This window comes from Vanellus vanellus (genome assembly GCF_965231255.1).
Source record: "Vanellus vanellus genome assembly, chromosome: 1".
Classification (NCBI taxonomy): domain Eukaryota; kingdom Metazoa; phylum Chordata; class Aves; order Charadriiformes; family Charadriidae; genus Vanellus; species Vanellus vanellus.
Window position 1 is genome coordinate 207,659,967 of NC_138905.1, and position 20,998 is coordinate 207,680,964.

The 20,998-nt window shown below is 38.8% G+C and overlaps 1 protein-coding gene across 1 annotated transcript in view; it reads left to right on the top strand.

The window, feature by feature from the left end:
• Positions 1-20,998, top strand: part of TRPC6 (transient receptor potential cation channel subfamily C member 6) — a 111,620-nt gene that overhangs the window by 70,894 nt on the left and 19,728 nt on the right. The window contains exons 2-6 of the mRNA XM_082481999.1: positions 291-1,065; positions 8,907-9,092; positions 11,797-11,961; positions 16,605-16,818; positions 18,869-19,096. Coding sequence (XP_082338125.1) covers positions 291-1,065; positions 8,907-9,092; positions 11,797-11,961; positions 16,605-16,818; positions 18,869-19,096 — 1,568 coding nt within the window. The remainder of the gene's footprint in view (positions 1-290; positions 1,066-8,906; positions 9,093-11,796; positions 11,962-16,604; positions 16,819-18,868; positions 19,097-20,998) is intronic.

The following is a 20,998-nucleotide window of genomic DNA, read 5'->3' on the forward strand; positions in this document are numbered from 1 at the left end:
CAAAATTATGCAAAACCTGTGGAGGACGAAACAGGGAAAAAAGCATAGTCTTACTTATGATGGTCGACTAGGGCTTTTTCTTTTTGTCGAAATAAAATGTAGCTGGCTGATGATTCCAGGGCTGTGTAGCGACAGTGGTTACAAAGTGCATTGAAGTCAGGGTTTCTGGTCTCCCAGCTGCATTAAAAATATGCAGCAGATAAATCATTAAAATATTTTTATTAATTATTATTTAAAATGGATATGTCCTTGCATACAAGAGAACTAATCATTTCTCTATTTCCACGCAGCCGAGGCAACGAGAATAGACTAGCGCTACGACGACAGACCATTCTCCGGGAGAAGGGGCGGAGGCAGGCCAGTCGAGGACCAGCGTATATGTTTAATGACCACTCAACAAGTCTTTCTCTTGAGGAGGAGCGCTTTTTGGATGCAGCAGAATATGGAAATATTCCAGTGATTCGCAAAATGCTGGAAGAATGTCCCTCACTCAATGTGAACTGTGTGGACTATATGGGGCAGAACGCCTTGCAACTGGCGGTTGCCAATGAGCACCTGGAGATCACAGAACTTCTGCTGAAGAAAGAGAACCTTTCTCGGGTTGGGGATGCCTTGCTTTTGGCTATTAGCAAAGGTTACGTTCGGATAGTGGAAGCCATCCTAAACCATCCCGCATTTGCTGAAGGCAAGAGGCTTGCATTGAGTCCTAGCCAGTCGGAGCTCCAGCATGATGACTTCTATGCATACGATGAAGATGGCACACGGTTTTCCCATGATGTTACACCGATCATTCTGGCTGCTCACTGCCATGAGTATGAGATTGTCCACACTCTGCTGAGAAAAGGAGCTCGGATCGATAGGCCACATGACTATTTCTGCAAGTGCAGTGAATGCAATCAGAAACAGAAGCATGACTCTTTCAGCCATTCTAGGTCTAGAATCAATGCCTACAAAGGTCTGGCCAGCCCTGCTTATCTGTCTTTGTCCAGTGAAGACCCTGTAATGACTGCCTTAGAGCTCAGCAATGAGTTGGCCGTGCTTGCCAACATTGAAAAAGAGTTTAAGGTGAGTAGAGGGATACCGATTCTGACAGACAGAACTGCAAAGTTCAGGCAAAGGTTTTTCTCCCATTCCTTGAACAGTAATAGATCATCATCGCTTTCACAAGTCAGCAGGACAACATGGGAAAATGTATAATTGTTTAATGAATGGGCGATTTAAATCTTTGGGAATGTCTTACTGCTCTGTGCTAATGTAATTCATGCTGCTTATGTAGAAGGTGACAGTGAACTAATTTTCCACTCCCTATCAGGCAGCATAGTTAGGGAGTCCCTTCAAACTCATGAGTGAAGTGGGCTTAGGACAGGGGAAAGAGGAGACTGTAGTGGGACAGTTTGGTCACTTACGCAAGCCAAATTGCATGCTTCTACTAAACCCTCATACATTCTCATTATTTTCTCATACTTGGATTGAAAGCTTTTTCACTTATCACAATGTTTTACAGTTATTTACTAAAAGAACTCTAAATAATGACCTTCTTGCTCTTTTTTCATTTGTTGCTTTTTTTCCTGGTGTTTCTACTAACCTCTTCCTCTTTTTTACTTATTTATATCTACTTATATATGAACTCTGTGAAGTTAAAGACTTCTTCGGTGTTATATAGAATTTTTAATGTTACAAAAATGCATGATTTTGAAAAAAAAAAAAAAAAGTTGAGACTCAGGGATTCAAGGCCCCTAGATCCTTGAAGCATAAATATTCTTTGGGATTTTTTTTATTATCTAGATAGAATGGTGCACAACCTACAAAAAATTTTACCACAGTTTATTTGTGTTAAGACAGTAAGAATATGAGCTTTTTGCTCTCAGTAAATGCAAAGTCAGACCTTATGCAAACATAGGCAGTGTTAATTATGACTTAGATTAGCTAAAATCACTTGGACTGGGTTTACCTTATGGGACCTTGTTGAAAGCAGATGCTAGTGTATGATAGTGCTGTGATGGAACAAGATATCTAGACTGCACTAGTGGGAGATCAAACCCCCTCCAAAGAAGTAAGAGAATCATTTCCAACATTGTGTTAGGAAGAGTTTGAAGTTGCCATGATCAATATTTGATGTTAATTTTCTGAGCAGTGGCACAGTTCTCAAAGCCATGAACCCATCTTTGCTCAGCCAACCTGAGCTCAGATGCTGCAATTCTGAATTAATTACTCCCGACTTATTCTCATAGGTGTACCTTTGTGGCACCAATCTGTTGTAAGAAGCTGAAATATTTCTTAGAGGGGGAATGTGCAAAGGGTTCTTAAAACCAGCAGCTAAACAGCTGGAATAGGAGCAGAGGAGAATTTTTATTTTATATCAATAAGACCAAATTCTGGGAAGAGCATTTCAACTTAAAGCAGAGGATGAAAGTCTGCCTCATGAAATCCCTGGCAGAAATCCTTAGGACCTCAGTGGACTGAGATTTCATTCAGTGCTTTCATGTACAGTTCAGAAAAGGGTATTTAAACCACATACTCTTGTTTCTTTCTCTGTAGCAGCTGCTGAAGATGTGAACAAAAGGAGTTGATTAACTTAAAGGGGAGTAAATTTAGAACAGAACAGAAAAACATTTTTCATACACCATAAATGCAGCCTGTTAAGTTCACAGCTATGTAGAGATAAATGGCATGTCTGATTTGTAGGGACTGTATAGCTCCGTTTACCACAATTGGAGCGACACAAGCTAAGATTATTATAAAGATAAATAAAATCATCATCTGGAACTGTCAGCAAGAAGTGTCCTTCAAATGTATGCTGCAGTACACAACTGGCAAGATGAACTGGAGGCGCAGGATTTCTCCCTGGTGCCAGCGGGGCAGGGGATGGAGCACAGGGGTGAGAAAAGGTGGGCTGGTTCAGAATGCACACTTCTGCAGCCTGCCCTGAAGTGCTGTGAGGACGTCCTTCCGCGGCATGACCTGGCTCATCCCTGAATGACGTTTGGGTTTTTAGTTCATCTTTTGCTTCGGTTGCCTTCTCTAAAATTAGAGCTTTGTTCTAGGCTAGTGTTGTATACAGAATTGCAACAGAGGTTTTGAGGTGCTGTCCCTCGGCAGAAACAGAGCAGCTCCGTGCTCTGTTTATAACGCTTGCCGAGCGTTAATCAGCCAAGTTCTGCTGGGACGTACATAGAGCAGAGTGAAGGTGAATAGGAGCAACGAGGAGCAGGAGCACAAGACAACATGAAAATTTAATTCTCCCTTAATTTAAGGTTTCACCAAGAGCAAGCGGCTGGCAACATAAGGTCTTCTGGGAACACTTTTGTAGGTACTAAAATCACATGGTGGTTCTGGATAAATATTAAAGACAAAGGAGTACATTTATACATGCATTGACGCGAGTTAACATTTACACTATTGATAAGTGATAACATTTACAATATCTAGACAGGCTGGAGGCTTGACTGAGAAATACCCGGCTTAGATTCAGTGAAGGCAGTACAAAGGTTGCTTGTACCAGCTGCAGGAAATGGATGCTGTTGTTTTTACCGAGTCTGGACTTGTTTCTGCTCCTGCAAGCTCATATCTCTGCTTGCAGCAATTTATCTAAACATTTTTGCCCTTACTTTATTTCAGGAGTTTGCTACAATTATCTGGATAGTGTAGTCCCTGCATAAAAACACGTTTTTCATTAAAATGTGTTACACATGTTAACGTAATCAAAACAAGTATATTTTTAGTGCATAGATTACTTGGACGTGGCAAATCTTCAGCTCCATCTAGGGTTTGCCTGAGCCATTTAAAGTATGTAAAACCTTGCCTGAATGAAAATTGAAATTTCTGGTGATACACTGTTTCAGAAGTCACCTATTTTATAGTGCTGATGGGATATTGTTGCAGGGGAGCTTCCTAGTGGGTGCCTATGGTAGCCAGTGGCACAGACAATTCCCAGGTCTTCCTTGGAGGCAATGAAAGGGGTTGATGCTGAGCTGTGATGCCGGTTGCTTTGTGACTGTCTTCTAATTTACTTCTCTCTCTCCTGTCTTACACCATCAGTTAAGGTTAGAGATAACACTGACCATGAAACTTGTGATTCACAAAAAATAGGAAATGCCATAATCAGTGGAAACTGCTATTCTCTCGAATAAACTACTTTATTTGCTTCAAACCTTTGTAGCAGTGTTATCTAGCATTACATGGCTGTTGCATTTGGTTGCAGGTGTTGCTTTTACAAGTGTTTGGGAGGATAATTCTTTCCTAGGAGTAAAACCAGAAGAAGGTAGGAGATGAAACCTGAAGGAAGACTAACTGGACAGATCTGTCAAGCACAGTGTAGGAATATTTCTGCACCAAGCAAACAGCTAATTCAGGCTTCCTGAGTAATTCTGAGGACTTCAGGATTTTCTGTACGCCACTAAATTTAGCTTTTTATGGCATGGCTAAGTGTGCAGCTTTACAAGGTTTGATACTATATAGAATATTTTTATTTTGGGGGATTGTCCTTATATTTTCTGTCATCTAAACTGTTTTCCCACCCTAGAGCTAATATCTCTACTATGTCCATAAGGATGCAGATGATATCTGACAAATGTTATCCTGCAGAGATGTGGCCTGGAGTTTTGAGAGGGACAGCTGTGGCCCAGTGCCATTCAAAATGGATAAGTTTTGCATTTAGTACAAAGTCCTCTGCAGCTATAATGGCAAAAGACTGGTTTATAGTTTAAAGTGATGGAGTGGAAAAATGTATTTTTAAAATAAACGTGGATATGTTACTGTTTGTTGTAAGTTAATACCCCTAATAAGGCCATCTGAGTTTGCTTTTCTGATTAGAAGCAAAATTCAATTTATCATCTCAAAGACTTATTTTCTGTTTGTTTTCATTTATACAACCCCACTATAGAATCAGGTCCCAGTCTTCATTATGGGCACTTTCAGCTCTCAGAGGAAAGTTAAGATCACCTTTTAGAGAAGAACTGAGGCACCGAAGGAGTAGGGGACACCTTTGTAAGGGGAATAATGTGTTTATCTACCTATTTAGATGCCTAAATCCAACATTCAGGTCCCCCTTACATTCACAAGGCACTTTGAAATCCTGAATCCTCATATAGCAGTACCTCTGTTTCTGCTCTTGGCCTCTACAGTTCACTAAGCAGGACCAGGACCTGGTCTGGAGCGCTGCTCCATCTTAACTGTGGGGCTCAGTGTCAGCCTGTGCCCCGGGAGTGTTTTCGTCCCGGGCACAGTATGAGGGACAGCAGGAGCCTGTGACCGGTCACAGGAGGCCATGTGGGGAAGGCCAGTTTATTCTGGGAGAAATGGCTGTGGTGATGCTCTCCTGGCCATGCTCTGCTGCTGACATGGTCAGAGGTCAGGCAAGTCATGGTCAGCTGAGTTTTTCAGAGTGACCATGGCCTGCTTCCTCCCTTACCTGGAGCATCAAGACAGTCTGCGGCTGCTCCTGCCATGAAGGGCAGGACCCCCCTTTCTGCAGCAGCCACTGTCACCCCCACCCCTCCTGTCTTTCCTCCGCCACCAGCATCTTGTTCCCCTGGTTCCTCATCCCCTGCAGCGCTCACCCCAAATCATCACCTTCCTTTTGCTGGGTGGGAGCAGCCAGCACTGTCCCCTCAACCTTGGTGTGGAAAAATTTGGCAAAATTGGGTTTTTCCTAAGCTGCTGAGGAGCCCTCAACCAACGTTGTGACACGTGTAAAATAAACCACACACGTACTTTATTGCAGAATTAAGGATTGCTTTTTTAATTCATTACGTTTACAATTTGCAGTAAAGGAGAACTTGTGGAATTATCCATGTGCCTGTGGCCATTTTCAAAAATAAGTTAAGCCAAAAAAATTGCCGCATTCCCTTGGCTCCCATTAATGGTGAGAGACATGTGAGACTCAGGGGAGGGCGAAGTTTCTGTGCACGTGTGATGACACTGAGATGGCAAGAAAAGTGTATTAGTCGTTTTTGCTGTCACTACACATTTTAGTGGACCAAGGAGACGAGGGGCAAAAGATGGCCCATGCAGTAGTCTCTGCAAGTGAACACACTCGATTTCTTAGAAACAAAGTTCCCCAGCTAGCGTTACCTTCTCTGTGTTCAGACCCTGACAAATATTCCCATAGCAGTTTAAAACATTATCATCCCATCTGGCCTTCATAACCGTCCCTAAGAGGATAAAATCTTCATGAGGGAAGCCAACAAACTGTGAACTCGGGCAGGGAGGTGCGTTGCCCACAGCTGTCTGTGCTGTGTTACAGCCGCCCCGTGCTGGGGCGGAGGCGGTGATGCTGGGCACCGCGCGATTCCCCGTAGCTCGTTCACTGTAACCTGACCGCGGAGGAGACGTCAGCTCAGCTACCACCACTGATCACAGCTGCAGCGGTGGTTCACAGGAGGGGAAGCTGTTTTATTGCATTTGCAAATGAGAAAATAAACTGATGCAGTTTATACGTGAATTTACTGGGTGCTAATATATATTGTGATATCATGTACAAACCTAAATTCAGAAGGGATAATTCTGCAAAGTGTGAATGGGGGTATCTGGCTAGTTTTAAAAGTACTCATTCAGTATTCATTTTGGTAAATAGGACTGCACTCAGAAAAAAAAATAATTCTTCATTAGAATAAGTCATTGTATGATTTTTGTTTTGAGACTACCCAAAGGCATTTGACTCCACCATGGAATAATGGTATCCTCACACTCTGTTTTGAAAATCCATGTCATGTCTCAGTCACCAGAGCTGGAAAATACTGATGAAGAATGTGTTTGAGTGTGCATGTGTGTATATATATATATGTGTATATGTCCCACCGGAAAATATGCACGTACCAATGTATTACAAATAGATTAAAATATTTTGTAATAGTTCTTTATGAAGGCCAAATTATTTTGTCCTAAATTTATTGAAAAATACTCCTTTTTTCATTTGATGTTCAAGGGTCAGATATCAGTTTGGAACAGTTCATGGTACCTAATTGTACAAGGGTTCGTAGCCTCTATGATTTCGCTTTGTCTGAATCTCAATTGGCTCCTCTTCCTTTAATTCCGAAGAGGACATTTATGGATTAAAATGATAGAATGCTGAATCTTATCTTAACTGCTGCTACAAAAGTGAAAGCCAAACAGAAGGTGATTTATTACTCTTAAAAATGTCTTTCTGTAGTGCCAAGAAGTCAGGATTTTGGTTAATCTCTATTGTTATTCCTCTGAAAAGAGGGAAAATAAATAATACAATAATAAAATACAGCATGTCATGAAATGGTTAGTTTTAGTATTTCGCTTCTGTTGTCTTTGTAGAGAAATTATATTAAAGTTCCTTTCTCTTTTATGACAGATCTGAGCTATCTGGCTTACATTACATTATTAAAAAATAAATCACTGGCAGTTTTATGTAGACATACAATAGTGTCTATAACTATGTGTATATGAATGTTTGCATCCATCTAAGTACTATGAAATGTAAAACTTGGATGCAGTCTTTTAATGTATCCAAGTAATAAACTGGTATTGTGGTGGTGTGGGTAGTAAAGAACAAACATGCATGAAGTACACCCTTGGCAAACAAATTAGGGTATTCTGTATACGCAAAATAATGGTTTCTCTTCCAGGGTGTGTGTTAGATGGCAATTAGTGTGAAGGAAGTAATTAAAAAGAAGGAACTCAACAGAGACTAAGAGTGGGAGGAGGGGGAATGCTATGAAGAACAGACCAGAAGAAGGGGAAATGTGTCACTGTAATAAAAGCATTCATAGAAAGTTACTATGAACATGAAATAGAGACTACGTGAGCAATACTGCATGGTGTTGGACGGTTGAATTTTATTCATTCTTTTGTTTGGGAAAAAATCTACAGTAATTTCATCTTTTAAAGACATTAAAATTAGCAGAGATCACAAAAATATCAGAAGTTGTTGACATGTGTATGAGTAAATGTCTTGTAAGATGTAGGCCAGGGGCAACATACCTATATGTGTTTTTTAGCTTTACATATACATCTATATATCCATCTAACTCCCTATCTGTGTAGTCATATTCATCTTTTATGACCCAAACACAGCTGGAAGTAAGGAGTGTGGTTTGCAATGATAAAAATTATTGTTTTCTGTTTTGACTTGTGCCTTTTGGGTAACAGTGACTGAGAAGAATATTTGGTAGATAAAACAGTAAGCAACTGAACCTGCAGTTGTAGAGCAACATTTTGGCTTACACGGTGAAGTCCCTCATGAGATATTTGAGCTAGAGAGCACTGAGTCGAAGTTAGAGATGTGGCATCACCATGCTATCTGTAGCACCACTGACACTGTTGCTGGAAAACAGCAATCAAATCTTGTGTTTGCAAGCTAAAAGCGATGTTGGAAAATGAGAAAAATAAGATTTACAAGAATAATTCAAAGCCTGAGAAAATTCAATGTATTTATATAATTCTCAGGAAGGTTGGGAAGGTTTTTAGATGTGTTCTCTGTAGGATACTCATCTTGTCCAATTGAGGTCTCTACAGTGTAACTTTCTATATCTGAACTAGTTATCTAGACTTCTGTGACAGTCAGTGAATAGAAAAATTTTCCCTGTGCTATTCATCTCAACTTGAAATATTCATTAAAATGTGTCATACAATATTTCTGAAAGTGGGTTTTTTTTTCACTTTTGGTTGGCTTTAAAGGAAATCTAGAGAAGGAACTTACCTATAAAAATTGATAATGTAGAAGTCCAAGGTAACCAAGGTGAGACAAATCCTACTCTTTGAACATTCAGGGGAAGTAGATGCCTGATAACAAAGTTAATCATCTACCAGAAAAAAAAAAAGATGACAAGATGCAAACAAACTGTTGATGCTCACAGATGTGCAGCTGGGATGTAGAACTATTTCTCTCGTATTAGGTCTAAACAGTGAGGTGTCTTCTTTCTTCTTTTCTTTTCTAGAATGATTACAAGAAATTGTCTATGCAATGCAAAGATTTTGTAGTGGGACTCCTTGATTTGTGCAGAAATACAGAAGAAGTGGAAGCTATTTTGAATGGTGATGTAGAGATGAGCCATAATAATGGAGAACATGGTCGCCCCAGCCTTAGCCGCTTAAAACTCGCCATTAAGTATGAAGTCAAAAAAGTAAGCAGTTATGTTGGTCAAACAGACATGTCATGATAGTGGTATTAAATTGTGCTATTATTAAATGTTTATGTTTTTGTAGGCTATGACACTTAAATGAACATTTGAACCCTTCTGCACAATGTATTTTACTAACAGAAGAATCTTGCCTCACGTAGCTTGCAATATAAACAAGGAGCAGATATTCAGGGTCGATGCTCGTCACAGTGAGTATGAGAGCAAATGGCACTAAAACGTGTGTAGCTATGTGCAAAATTTGTAGTATTTACTTGGTTTTAGTTTTAATCTGTTTTAAAAAAAAGGATGGAAGAAATTTGCACTGCTTCTGCAGCCTGGAAAAATAAAAGATTTAATAAAAAGCAGAGGATAGCACAGCAGTCCTGTGCACCGCTTGGTAACAAATACTGATAGACATTTTTGTCAAGCTGTTGTGTCTTACTCAGAAAGGTGAGAAAACTTAGTGAAATTGTGTGTCTCTCAAAAAACATGTATTTGTCTCTATAGAGGATCAGAGACACAAGCTAGGAGTAATAGTACCGTGGTTCTCACTTATGAAGAACAGCAGACGCCAGGCAGTGTCGCATACAGGAGTTATCGTCCCTTCTTTGGCTTACCTTCATGTCTACTGTCAGTTTAATACACTGGTCTGCAGCTGAAGAGTACTCAGTGAAACCAGCTGAGTTAGTAGCCGCACCAAGACCCCTGAATTACCCAGAAAACTTCGCTTGGATAATATACATTGTGAAGTTCTAGGTGATGTGTGTGTGAACCAGGATGAAATGATTTGTGTGATGAAGTTTGTACAGCCGAAGATCAAGAAGATACAGCTCAGGAGTATGCTTCGAAAGCAGGTTACCCTAACATAGAGCTATCTCCTGACTGAGCAGCAGTGCCTTTGATAAAACTGTAATGAAATGCATCAGATCACCGCTGTGAAAATAAACAATATCTTATTTTAACAAAATTAAAATAGATAGGGAATTGGGACTCTTAAAAATCCAATATGGACTGAATATACAGATCTAATTTATCAGGGCAGCGTTGCAGATTTTTTACAAAAATTGAATTCACATCTCTGGGGAACACCCAAAATATTTATATGTGTCGTGGTTTAACCCCAGCTGGCAACCAGGAGCCGCTCGCTCACTCCCCCCACGGCAGGACGGGAAGAGAATCAGAAGAGTAAAAGCGAGGAAAAACTTGTGGGTTGAGATAAAGACAATTTAATAAGTAAAGCAAAAGCCACACAGGTAAGCAAAGGAAAATAAGGAATTCATTCACTCCTCCCCATGGGCAGGCAGGTGTTCAGCCATCTCCAGGAACGCAGGGCTCCATCACGTGTAATGGTTTCTTGGGAAGACAAATGACATAACTCCAAACATCCCCTCCTTCCTCCTTCTTCTCCCAGCTTTATATGCTGAGCATGACATTGTATGGTATGGAATATCCCTTTGGTTGGTTGGGGTCAGCTGTCCCGGCTGTGGCTCCTCCCAGTCTTTTGTGCACTCCCAGTCTACTCACTGGTGTGGCAGTGTGAGGAGCAGAAAAGGTCTCGACTGCTGAGCAAGAACCAAAAACATTAGCGCGCTATCAACAGTATTCCCATTCCAAACCCAAAACGTAGCACTATGACAGCTACTAGTAAGAAAGTCAACTCCATCCCAGCTGAAACCATGATAATATGTGAGGAGTATTTATATGTTCATGAAGGGAAGAAAAGAATAAAACAATTTTGACTGAAGACCACCTACTGGCATATGAACACAAACCTGCAAAACACTTGGCAAGGTACGCTTTAGTAAAGAGAGCTGAAACAACTCTTGAAGAGAAGACATCACATTGACCCTGTCCTTCGTAGCATTTGAGCCTTAATCCTTCCTTGAATCTGAACTTTCTTTCAACACTTTCTCTTGCCCGAATAAAGACCTTTCTTGCACCTTCAGCCAGTCATCCTTTAAATATAGAGACCTATTTGAGAAAAAAAACACCAGATTAGGTTAATTTTTTAATTGTATTTCCAGGTCCAGACTTAAAAATTTATGGTACACAAGAATCTGCTGTTTATTAATACCTTCCTTTGTAAGAAGCTTCTTATGCTTCCCAGAAGTTTTGACGGAAAAGTGGGTTATTATAGGTGAAACTTCTCAGTTTTGCAGTTTGTCCAAAAGATTCCAGAACTAAATATTCCTTAGCTGATTTCCTGCAAAAGTGACAGCTGTTTGCTTGTACCAGCTGAAAAAAAAATGGTGGTTTCAATGTTAGCATGTGAAAATATGGCATATTCTTTCTTTCAAAACTAAAGACTACCTAGCATCCTTGGCAGAGCAAAAAGACCTAAAGTTTTGGAATTTCTGAAGTGGTAACATGAAAATTATAGATGTCAGAAACAAGGAGAGTTTGCCCAGGTAAAGTTTATGTTTGATTACCCTTAGATGGAATTTAATAGTTTATGATGGAACACAATGTCAATAAAATAACATTTTTTTTTTAATTAAAGGATTTATTGTTGCTGATAACAACATGCCTGCATGCTGGGAGATTATGCTCATCAAAAAACCTTTTTTTATACCCTTGTTTTTGCTCCTTTGAATATGAGCTCAGTAGTTGCTATTCCAGCATTCTTAATGCGCTTCATGTAGGTGTTATTTTAATAAAAGATACTCTGATAGCGATATTAATTTTGTGCTCCTTTTCTTTGTTACAGTTTGTAGCACATCCAAACTGCCAGCAACAACTTCTCTCGATCTGGTATGAGAATTTGTCGGGTTTACGGCAGCAGACCATGGCAGTGAAGTTTCTGGTTGTTCTTGCTGTTGCAGTAGGACTGCCGTTCCTTTCAATGGCTTACTGGATTGCTCCTTGCAGTAAGGTCAGTCTGTGAAATCTTGTATTGGCCTTTTATGAACTCCTGTAACATCTGTATGTAGATTCCTGTCTGGCAAAGATGAAGTATGAGTATAAATTACTGACATGCTTAAATAATACTTCAGAAACGTGTTATTTTGAAGCTGAGTTAGAATGGAATGGCTGCAAGATTGCCAGTTCTGACAAATGTAATTAAGACAGATGTATGTATTGTGTTAAATGCAATGTATATTAAATTAAATTACAATGGTTGAGCAAGAGTTGCCTTGTAGAAATTGTATTTTAGAAACAATGAGTCAAACTATTCCTCATTTAGTTGTTGCCTCAGTAGGCAGATGCAGAGGATCCTCATTTCCCATTGATTCAGAGCTAGACTAAGTCCAAGCCATGGGTTGATTCCGATTACTTCAAAGGCAATTTTATTTTTCATGATTAAAAATTAATAGATAAAAGTTGCTGAAATATGAATGCCAGAAATTAAATCAATCGTCAGTTTTCTAGAAGTCAAAGTGAACTGTATTGGCTTGTCAAGACAGTGCTAATACTCATTATATTTCATGGGGGTTTTACAGCAGTCACGCAGCCTCCCCTGCATCCATTTATAATGCACTGTCTGGATTTGGGTGCTACCACTCTATCTCTTTTGGATGATCTATAGTGTGGAAAGCCTTTCCACTGAACATGGGTTAAAATATCTAACCTCTCTGTGTTGTTCTCAACTTTGTGTTGAATCTCTATTTTAGTTGAGCACTATCCATTTTAAATGAACACAGGTGGAAAATCTCCCTTGACAGTATGCGAAAGGGAACAAGTGGAGTGCTATAAGGATTATTCAACAGGTTACAGTATAACATCCGTGATTTTAGCAGGTTGAATCCTGTGCACATACAATGATTCCAGGGGAAGAGGAAGGTTGAAAGAGAGGACTGAGGTCTTTGTGGATTTTTTTTTTATATTGTTCTCTGAGAGGAAAAAGATGGGACTATTTTGTTTTGCCCTATTTTTCATTTCTTTCATTCTGGACAATAAAAATCAGTTATATCATTTTCACTTTTCTGTATAGTGACTAGGATTTTTATGAATACTTTTGTCTTAAAACACGCCTTGAGATTCAACATACTTCAGTAATTGGTTTTCAACTATAGCAGTGACATATCTATTTGTCATTTTCCTTTTTCAGTGATTTATTGGATCTTAAAGTAATTTTGAACCATTGTACATTCTGAAAAAGCTATTTCAGAGTAGCTTTTTAAAGTCAAGGTTCGAGGGACAACATCCTTTAAGGTTTCACTTCCTCTGTCACTATGTCACTATTTAATCATCTCAACGTGTGATTTATACGTTTTTGTTTCATTATATTCTGCAAAAGTAAAACCTAATCCACCTTTTTCACCAGTTGCCATTTCTTACCTTGTGCTCATACTTCAAAATTTGATTATTCTGTCTTTTGAAGACAAAATTGTTCACTGTTTAATTTCAGGATAGGATGGCTCCAATACAGAACATGATCTGTATCAACAGAGTCCGATCTGTGTATGAATTGATGGAATTTTATAAATCTCTTCTCCTTCTGTGGAGATAAAGAACCCATTCTTTTTCCAGGTTTGGCATGATAGGGCACAGTCACAGAAGAGCAAGAAAATACTCAGAGTATTTGTGGTAAAAATAACAGCTTGCAGTGCAGTTATTCTGCTGCACATATCATAAAGACACATACCTTTATATTCTCTTGCCACAGCTCTGAGAAAGGCAAAAATGTCTTTATGATATTTGCAACATCTCAGTCAGTTACCAGTATAGTCAGGAAAAAGTTAATTTGATCTTGGACCAGAGGTACTGAATTGAGAGTTTCGGATCTGGAAGAAATTCCATAGCAATATGTGGACAAAGTCCTATGGATTTGGCAGAATTCACTAGTTCCAGATGCTGAAAGGAATTAGATTGCCTCTTATTTGAGTTTCAGCCAGCAATCCACATAGAGGCTCTTCAAAGTTTTGTGAACTGTTTGCTCTGCATTTCTAATTGGTAATTCAGTGTTAAATACTGACATAATTAACCCAAAACTTCTAGAATGCTATTTTATTGCATGACAGAAGCTCAACATGACTTGGCAATGTGTGCTCGCAGCCCAGAAGGCCAACTGTATCTGGGGCAGCATCAAAAGAAGTGTGGCCAGCAGGTCGAGGGAGGTGATTCTGCCCCTCTGCTCTGGCGAGAACTCACCTGGAGTACTGCATCCAGCTCTGGAGCCCTCAGCACAGGAAAGATATGGACCTGTTGGAGCGGGTCCAGAGGAGACAAAAACGATCAGAGGGCGGGAGCACGTCTCCTATGAAGACAGGCTGAGAGAGCTGGGGTTGAGGAGACCTTATAGCAGCCTTTCAGTATCTGAAGGGCACCTGCAAGAAAGCTGGAGAGGGACTTTTACAAGGGCATGTAGTGATAGGACAAAGGGTAATGGCTTCAAACTGGAAGAGGGGAGATTTAGATGAGATATTAGGAAGAAATTTTCATATGAGGTTGGTGAGACACTGGAACGCATTGCCCAGGGAAGTTGTGGAGGCCCATCTGTGGAAGTGGAAGGCCAGGTTGGATGGGGCCAGGTTGGATGGGGCATTGAGTAACCTGGTCTAATGGGAGGTGTCCCTGCCCATGGCAGGGGGGTTGGAACTAGATGATCTTCAAGGTCCCTTCCAATTCTAACCATTCTATGATTCTATTTTTTACGTATATATAGTAAAATTTCCCTGGAAGCAGGGACTGACTACTGTTGACCTTACTACACAAATGCTGAAAGTTATTATGACATTTCCATATAACTGTGATACAATAAATCTTGAAATTACACTTTTAAAATTCAAAATCTCTTTATGGAGAAGATATAGACCGGGTCATGTTGAGCTTCTCAGCAACCAACACCCCCAAGTCCTTCTCCTCAGGGCTGCTCTCAATCCATTCCCTACCCAGCCAGTATTTCTGCTTGGGATCGCCCCGACTTTTTTGCAGACTTTTCTGTCTCTTTTAATACTTTAATACTCAAAATACTTTTCTGTCTCTTTTGAATGGGTGGGAGAGGGGGCACTAGTAGGTTAGTCGTTTACATTTTCTATCTTTTGATCAAGGGATATATTAACATTACCTCCTTCAGTATTTTTTCTTATTTTCTGTCTATGTTTCTTTCTGGCATCTGTCTCCTAACCCATCATCATTTGTGAACAGAAGGATAATGCATTTAAAAGGACACTGTCAAGGTGCTTTATTAAGCTCTGCTTTATTGTCTGTCGTTTATGACCGTTCTTTCCTAGCTTGAAATAAAATCTTTTCCCATGACGATTACCTGTTCTCTGTAGTTCATGCAAAATAATTGGTTGTTGAACTTCATCTCATGAGGCTGACAGAATATTTGGTTTACTAAAAGATAAATTAATTTTATTGAAAATCATTAATGAATGGCATGTATTCGCAAAATAATATAAAGGAGGAAGAAGATCAAATTTTGTGCCTGCTAACATTGACAGTGTTCCTTTAACAAGGAATAAAAATTTTATTTTTATATTTTTCTAGTTTTCTTAATGTTATCTGTCTTTGAGACCTTACCATCACATCCTCAGCTGCATCCTCTTATTCTATGTGTAAAAGCTGACTGTAAGGACAGCAAAATTCTGAATTTGATAATTGAAACAAGCATAGCAAAAATACCAATACAAATAACGTCTCTTTCTGCTTTCCCCTCCCTTTCCAGACCCCAGATTGTGATATGTTTCAGCTGAGATCCCTGACACTTGCTTTCAATTCTTTCCAAGGGATTTTTGTCAGATACAGATACTTCATCTAAAATAAAAAAATATTTTTCTGCAGCTGCCGACTAAGTGAACAAGCTGAGACTTTTACTATTAACACAGGCATTCTCAAAAATAAAGTAAATAATTGCTAAAAGCTCAGCCTTGTGTGAGTTAGTGTGGAACTTTTAGGTTTTTTTAGTGTTGCACTAAACCATTTTAAAGTTGTTCTTAATCATGACAAAATTGAGGAAATTTGCATTAAAGGAGTCAGGAAGGAAATTGAGACATTACAGAACTCTATAACCTTTATAACTTTATAACTCATTTTCTTTCTAAAATAAAGTTATAGAGTTTTCCCAACTTATTTTCTTTCTAAAATAAAGTTATAAAGTTGGGAAAACTGCACAACAACTGTGCTAAATTGAGTATCACATCAGTCAGGAAACAGAATTCTTTAGTCATAATTCACTCCTGGTGATCAATTAATGCTTTTAGTAAGTGTCAAAATTTTGTTTTCTTTGTTGCCTCATAAAGATGACTAGCATGTACGAAATTCAACAACTATAACAAATTTTTCTCTTGATTACCCATAATAGACATAGATGCCACCCAAAAGTTACAGAATTATTTCAAAACACTGAGTTAGAAATACATATATGGTGAAACTGATAGATTATCCCTCTGAAAATAGCAAATAAGTAGAAACTTTTAAAGGTGACTGTCAGAGTGGTGACATAGTATTCAACTTTTTCCAAATATTTGTTCCTGTGTGTTATATATTTCTCTGTGTTGCTGTTCTTTTTATACATTTTCATTTTGCAAAAAGGCAATGCAATGTCCTTGTGCTTCATATCCTCTGTTGCAGCTGGGGAGGATAATGCGTGGACCATTTATGAAGTTTGTAGCCCATGCAGCCTCTTTCACCATTTTTCTTGGTCTACTTGTCATGAATGCAGCTGACAGATTTGATGGCACCAAACTCCGACCTAATGAAACAACAGGCAATGTAAAACAGCTATTTAGGATGAAAACATCCTGTTTCTCATGGATGGAGATGCTCATTATTTCTTGGGTAATAGGTAAAGATTAATTTTCGTTTAAATTTGCCTTGCTATGATTTCAGTGAAGCTGGACCCAATTTAATCCTTTGTTATAAATGTTATGTGAAATTGCAACAAAGGGAGTTTATTCAACTGACTGCATTCCCACATTGGCCTCATGTTGCTTATTTGATGTCAGCAGGATTCACATGTTCCTGGTTAATCACAAACATTCTGGTTAAGGACTTAGGTGAAATCTGCATCATCTGAATATGAATAAATTCAGTTTTATGAATATCAAAGGAAAATGCCTACCAGTTTTCTGGGTTGTGTTTGAGTCAGGCTGTGTTAACTCCCAAGGGGAAGAATTTCATCATTGTGGGCCAAGTTTTTTTGTGTCCGATTGTCTTTTTCAGCTAAGATTCTCTTATTTTGCAAGTATGCCTGCAGAATTAATAGTGTATAGCTGAATGCATTCTTGATGAAAGAGAAGAAGGATATGGAACCCTGAACATTTTTATATCAAACCGGCCGTTTGCAGAAGGTTGACGGGAGATGGAAGAAGGGAGGATTATTATTATTTTTTTAAGGTTTTTAGGATTTTTGGAATTTTTTTGGCTTTTTTTATATTTTTAGTAATAAATGGTGCGGCGGGGCCGGGCCGGCATGTCCGGGTGTCCGGAGCACACGCACTGCGCACACAGCTCTGATGGCGGCCGGGGGACAACATAGGGATGAAGTGAACACTATGAATAGTACTCTGAGCTGACCCATTCAATTCAGTGATGCAGTACTATTCAGCATCAGAACTTGAGCACACACCCTCAAAAATATTTTAGCTGTCCGATTCTTATTTGCAAGTCTAATACCATTTATTCCAATGGGGGTAAGATGCCCAGATATTTTAAGGATCTGGGTTCTGGTTGTTAGTTAGTCAGTAATACGGGAGAGTTAAATTCAAGCTAAGTAAAATCTGTTTCCATTCAAGGGTTTGTGCCTTTAAAATATTTTTGGTTTATGAGCTCTCTGGGATTGAAATTGGAGCCATTTGTACACCAAATGATTCTTATAGCTTTGAAAGACATTGACAATCTTAATTTATTTCATCATAAAGATGTTTATAAATTAATATAATTGTGTATTATAGGAATAACATGGCATATAGATTTCTAAATATTCTGTAAATATCAGTGTTTTCATCTGATAATAAAGGAGTTTATTAAAAGTAATAATTTCCCAATTTAAAGTTATAGTTTGCTATTTTAATCTATTTTTATTTATTGTAGTGTCATTCATAAGACGGTTTATGAAAAAATGCTTCAGTGCATACAGATGTAGCATTGAATTTAATTATTATAATCAACATTATATTTGTCATCTCAAAATCATGAAAAGTTCCTTCAGACAATTTGATAAGTGCAAAAAGTAGTGACATTATTCCAATTTAGTTTTTTATTAACTCTCTTTAGATTCCTAAAAATGCAGTTCATGATTAAATAAATTTTCTCTTGAAAAGCAAAAGGATTTGCTCAATAAAAAGGTGGCATAAACGAATACTGTACTGCTTTATTTTATTATTAAGGGAGAATAATTAGGAATCAGATACTTTTGCCCTATTGAAGAAGCATTAGATCTGATTCTTACTTTCATGCTTATTTGTCACATATATTTGCAATTTCAGTAAAAGTGACTGTACCCAGGGTAATCTGCAAATAAGAAAATGTGAGTTCTGCTATTAGTTCTGCCACTGCTGTATGATCACGCTAGAGCATTTCTGCTCTTTCTGTCTCTTCCTGTGTCTATAACAGATGGTAATAGTCACATCCCATTCTTCTCTTTGAAAGCTTTTGTAGTTGTACAGGAAGAAGCAGTATGAAAGATTGTTATTATTACTCACATGAGAAAGAAATACTGGAATGTATATGAATTGGCAGGTTCAAGAATTTTAGTTTGTGTTCGAACTCCCGCTGACCAAAATTGTTTTAAGTTTGACTGCAAAGAAGAGTGTATCCTATACATAATAAAACATCAAATAAAACAAATATGAAGATAAAAGAACACACTGTTTTCTCTGATCTGTCTTCTACAGGCATGATATGGTCTGAATGTAAAGAAATTTGGTCTCAAGGTCCAAAGGAATACCTTTTTGAGTTATGGAATATGCTTGATTTTGGCATGTTAGCAATTTTTGCAGCATCATTCATAGCAAGGTTTATGGCCTTTTGGCATGCGTCCAGAGCCCAGAACTTTGTTGATGCAAATATGAAAGATCTGACAAGTCCAACACTGGAGCCCAACATAAAATACTACACCTTGGGTGAGTTGATTGTACACGATTAAGATTTACTTCTTGGGCCAAGATGAACTGATTTTCTGTTAATATGTCTCCAATACTTTAGTTCCACAACGTACTGCTTAAGAAATTCCCACCCCTTCTTCTTTTTCTCATCCCTTCTAGTTGATCATAGCTCCCTTGGCTATGCTCATACATCTCTGGGGACTGTTCTAGACATCGGGCACTGAAATGATCTGAGATGAAAATAACCCCACTGTCACCCCACCCCTTTTCAAGGTTATTTTGATCCAGGTCATTTTGTCTGTTCAGTTACACAGTGCTATCCTGCAAACACTTGTGTTGGCGCAACCGCGAATGTGATGCACTGTAATGCAGGGGCAGAACTAAGCCATGAGATGCAGGAACTTCTTAAACCTGCTTTGCCAACGTAACCAGTATATCTTTTATATATTCTTTGCTCAGAGACTCTGTTATATTATTTTAATATTTCTTAATCCACTGTCTTTAACAGTAGGGAGATAAAAATGTTAATAAACTTGCTTGGCATAGATGAGAAGTGACTAGAAGCTTTTTTGCTCAAATGAGAAAAAATTAAGCTCTGTTTACTTGTGTTCACTCTCAACGCCACCACATCTCTCTTCCCTTTATTAGATATTTTTCTCTAGATACCGAATGACGTCAGTTTCTATCTCTATTCTATGCCTCAAATACTATTTCTGATAAGGTTGCATTTCTTCATTATCCAGGCTGTAGAAAAAGCAGAGCAATTAATATATATATTCTGAAACCCATTAAATTGTAGTCGTATAAGTTTTACTGGAAAGTTACAAATTTCACATAAGCTATAAAAGCAGCTAGTTAAGTATTCAGTTTTCAGTAACACCCACTTGAAGAATTAGCAAACAGGGACTGTTTATGTTCACAGTTTCTGGCTATGACAAGCACAAGTCTTGTTTGTGCTGTATAATACTGTATCATCTAGCAAGGCAATTACAGTTGACATCAATCAAGAGTTGTGGCTTTGTTATGCACTTAAGCAGGGTTGAGCCTTGTACGCTGAAGTCTGCTTGGAGAACATCTATGTATGATAGTGCTAACACGGATAATAGTAGTGGTGAATATTTAATGCCACAGGTTTTATCACAGGCTAGCAAACATACCTTGGTGGACACCAGGTTGAACGTGAGCCAGTATTGTCCCTTGTGGCAAAGAAGGCAAACGGTATCCTGGGCTGCATTAGGTAAAGTGTTGCCAGCAGGTCGAGGGAGATGATCCTTCCCTCCTTCCTTCTACTCAGCACTGGTGAGGCCACACCTGGAGGACTTTGTCCAGTTCTGGGTTTCCCAGCACAAGACAGGCAGGAACAGCCCAGCTTTATAATCAACAGAGATCTAATCAATGCAGTCAGTGGAGCTGTGAAATAGTTTTAGCGCTACCCGGCTCAATTCAGTTGGCCAAACATAAGTGATTAGTGCCACTTGAATTGCTAAGGTGCTGCTCCAAAAGAACCTCCTGCAGATCTGTACAAATACTTTGGATACCCTGGACATCTCGAATGGCAATGGATGTCTTTGTTCAGGTGTCTGAATCAAGCCCCAGGCGCTCACTAGGCTGCACTGACTATACCTCCCAGTTGGATAGCTATCTGCAGACATCTTAATTTCATAGTGAATCCCACTCATGTTTCTTCTAATTAAAAATTACACTTCTGATGAAGATGTAAAAAGAAGAGAGTGAAAAATAAGTAAAAAACTAAAATGCTTCCACATCCCTAGCGTAGTAGATGGAATAGTATCCCACTTCTGTTTCAGCTTTAACCAAGTATGTTCTTTCCTTTCACTTTTATTTCTAGCAGCATCTTCGTGTAAGACATTTGCTGAGCACTGTGAAGTAGTGGGCAACCAGTACTGCCAGCATTTGAGT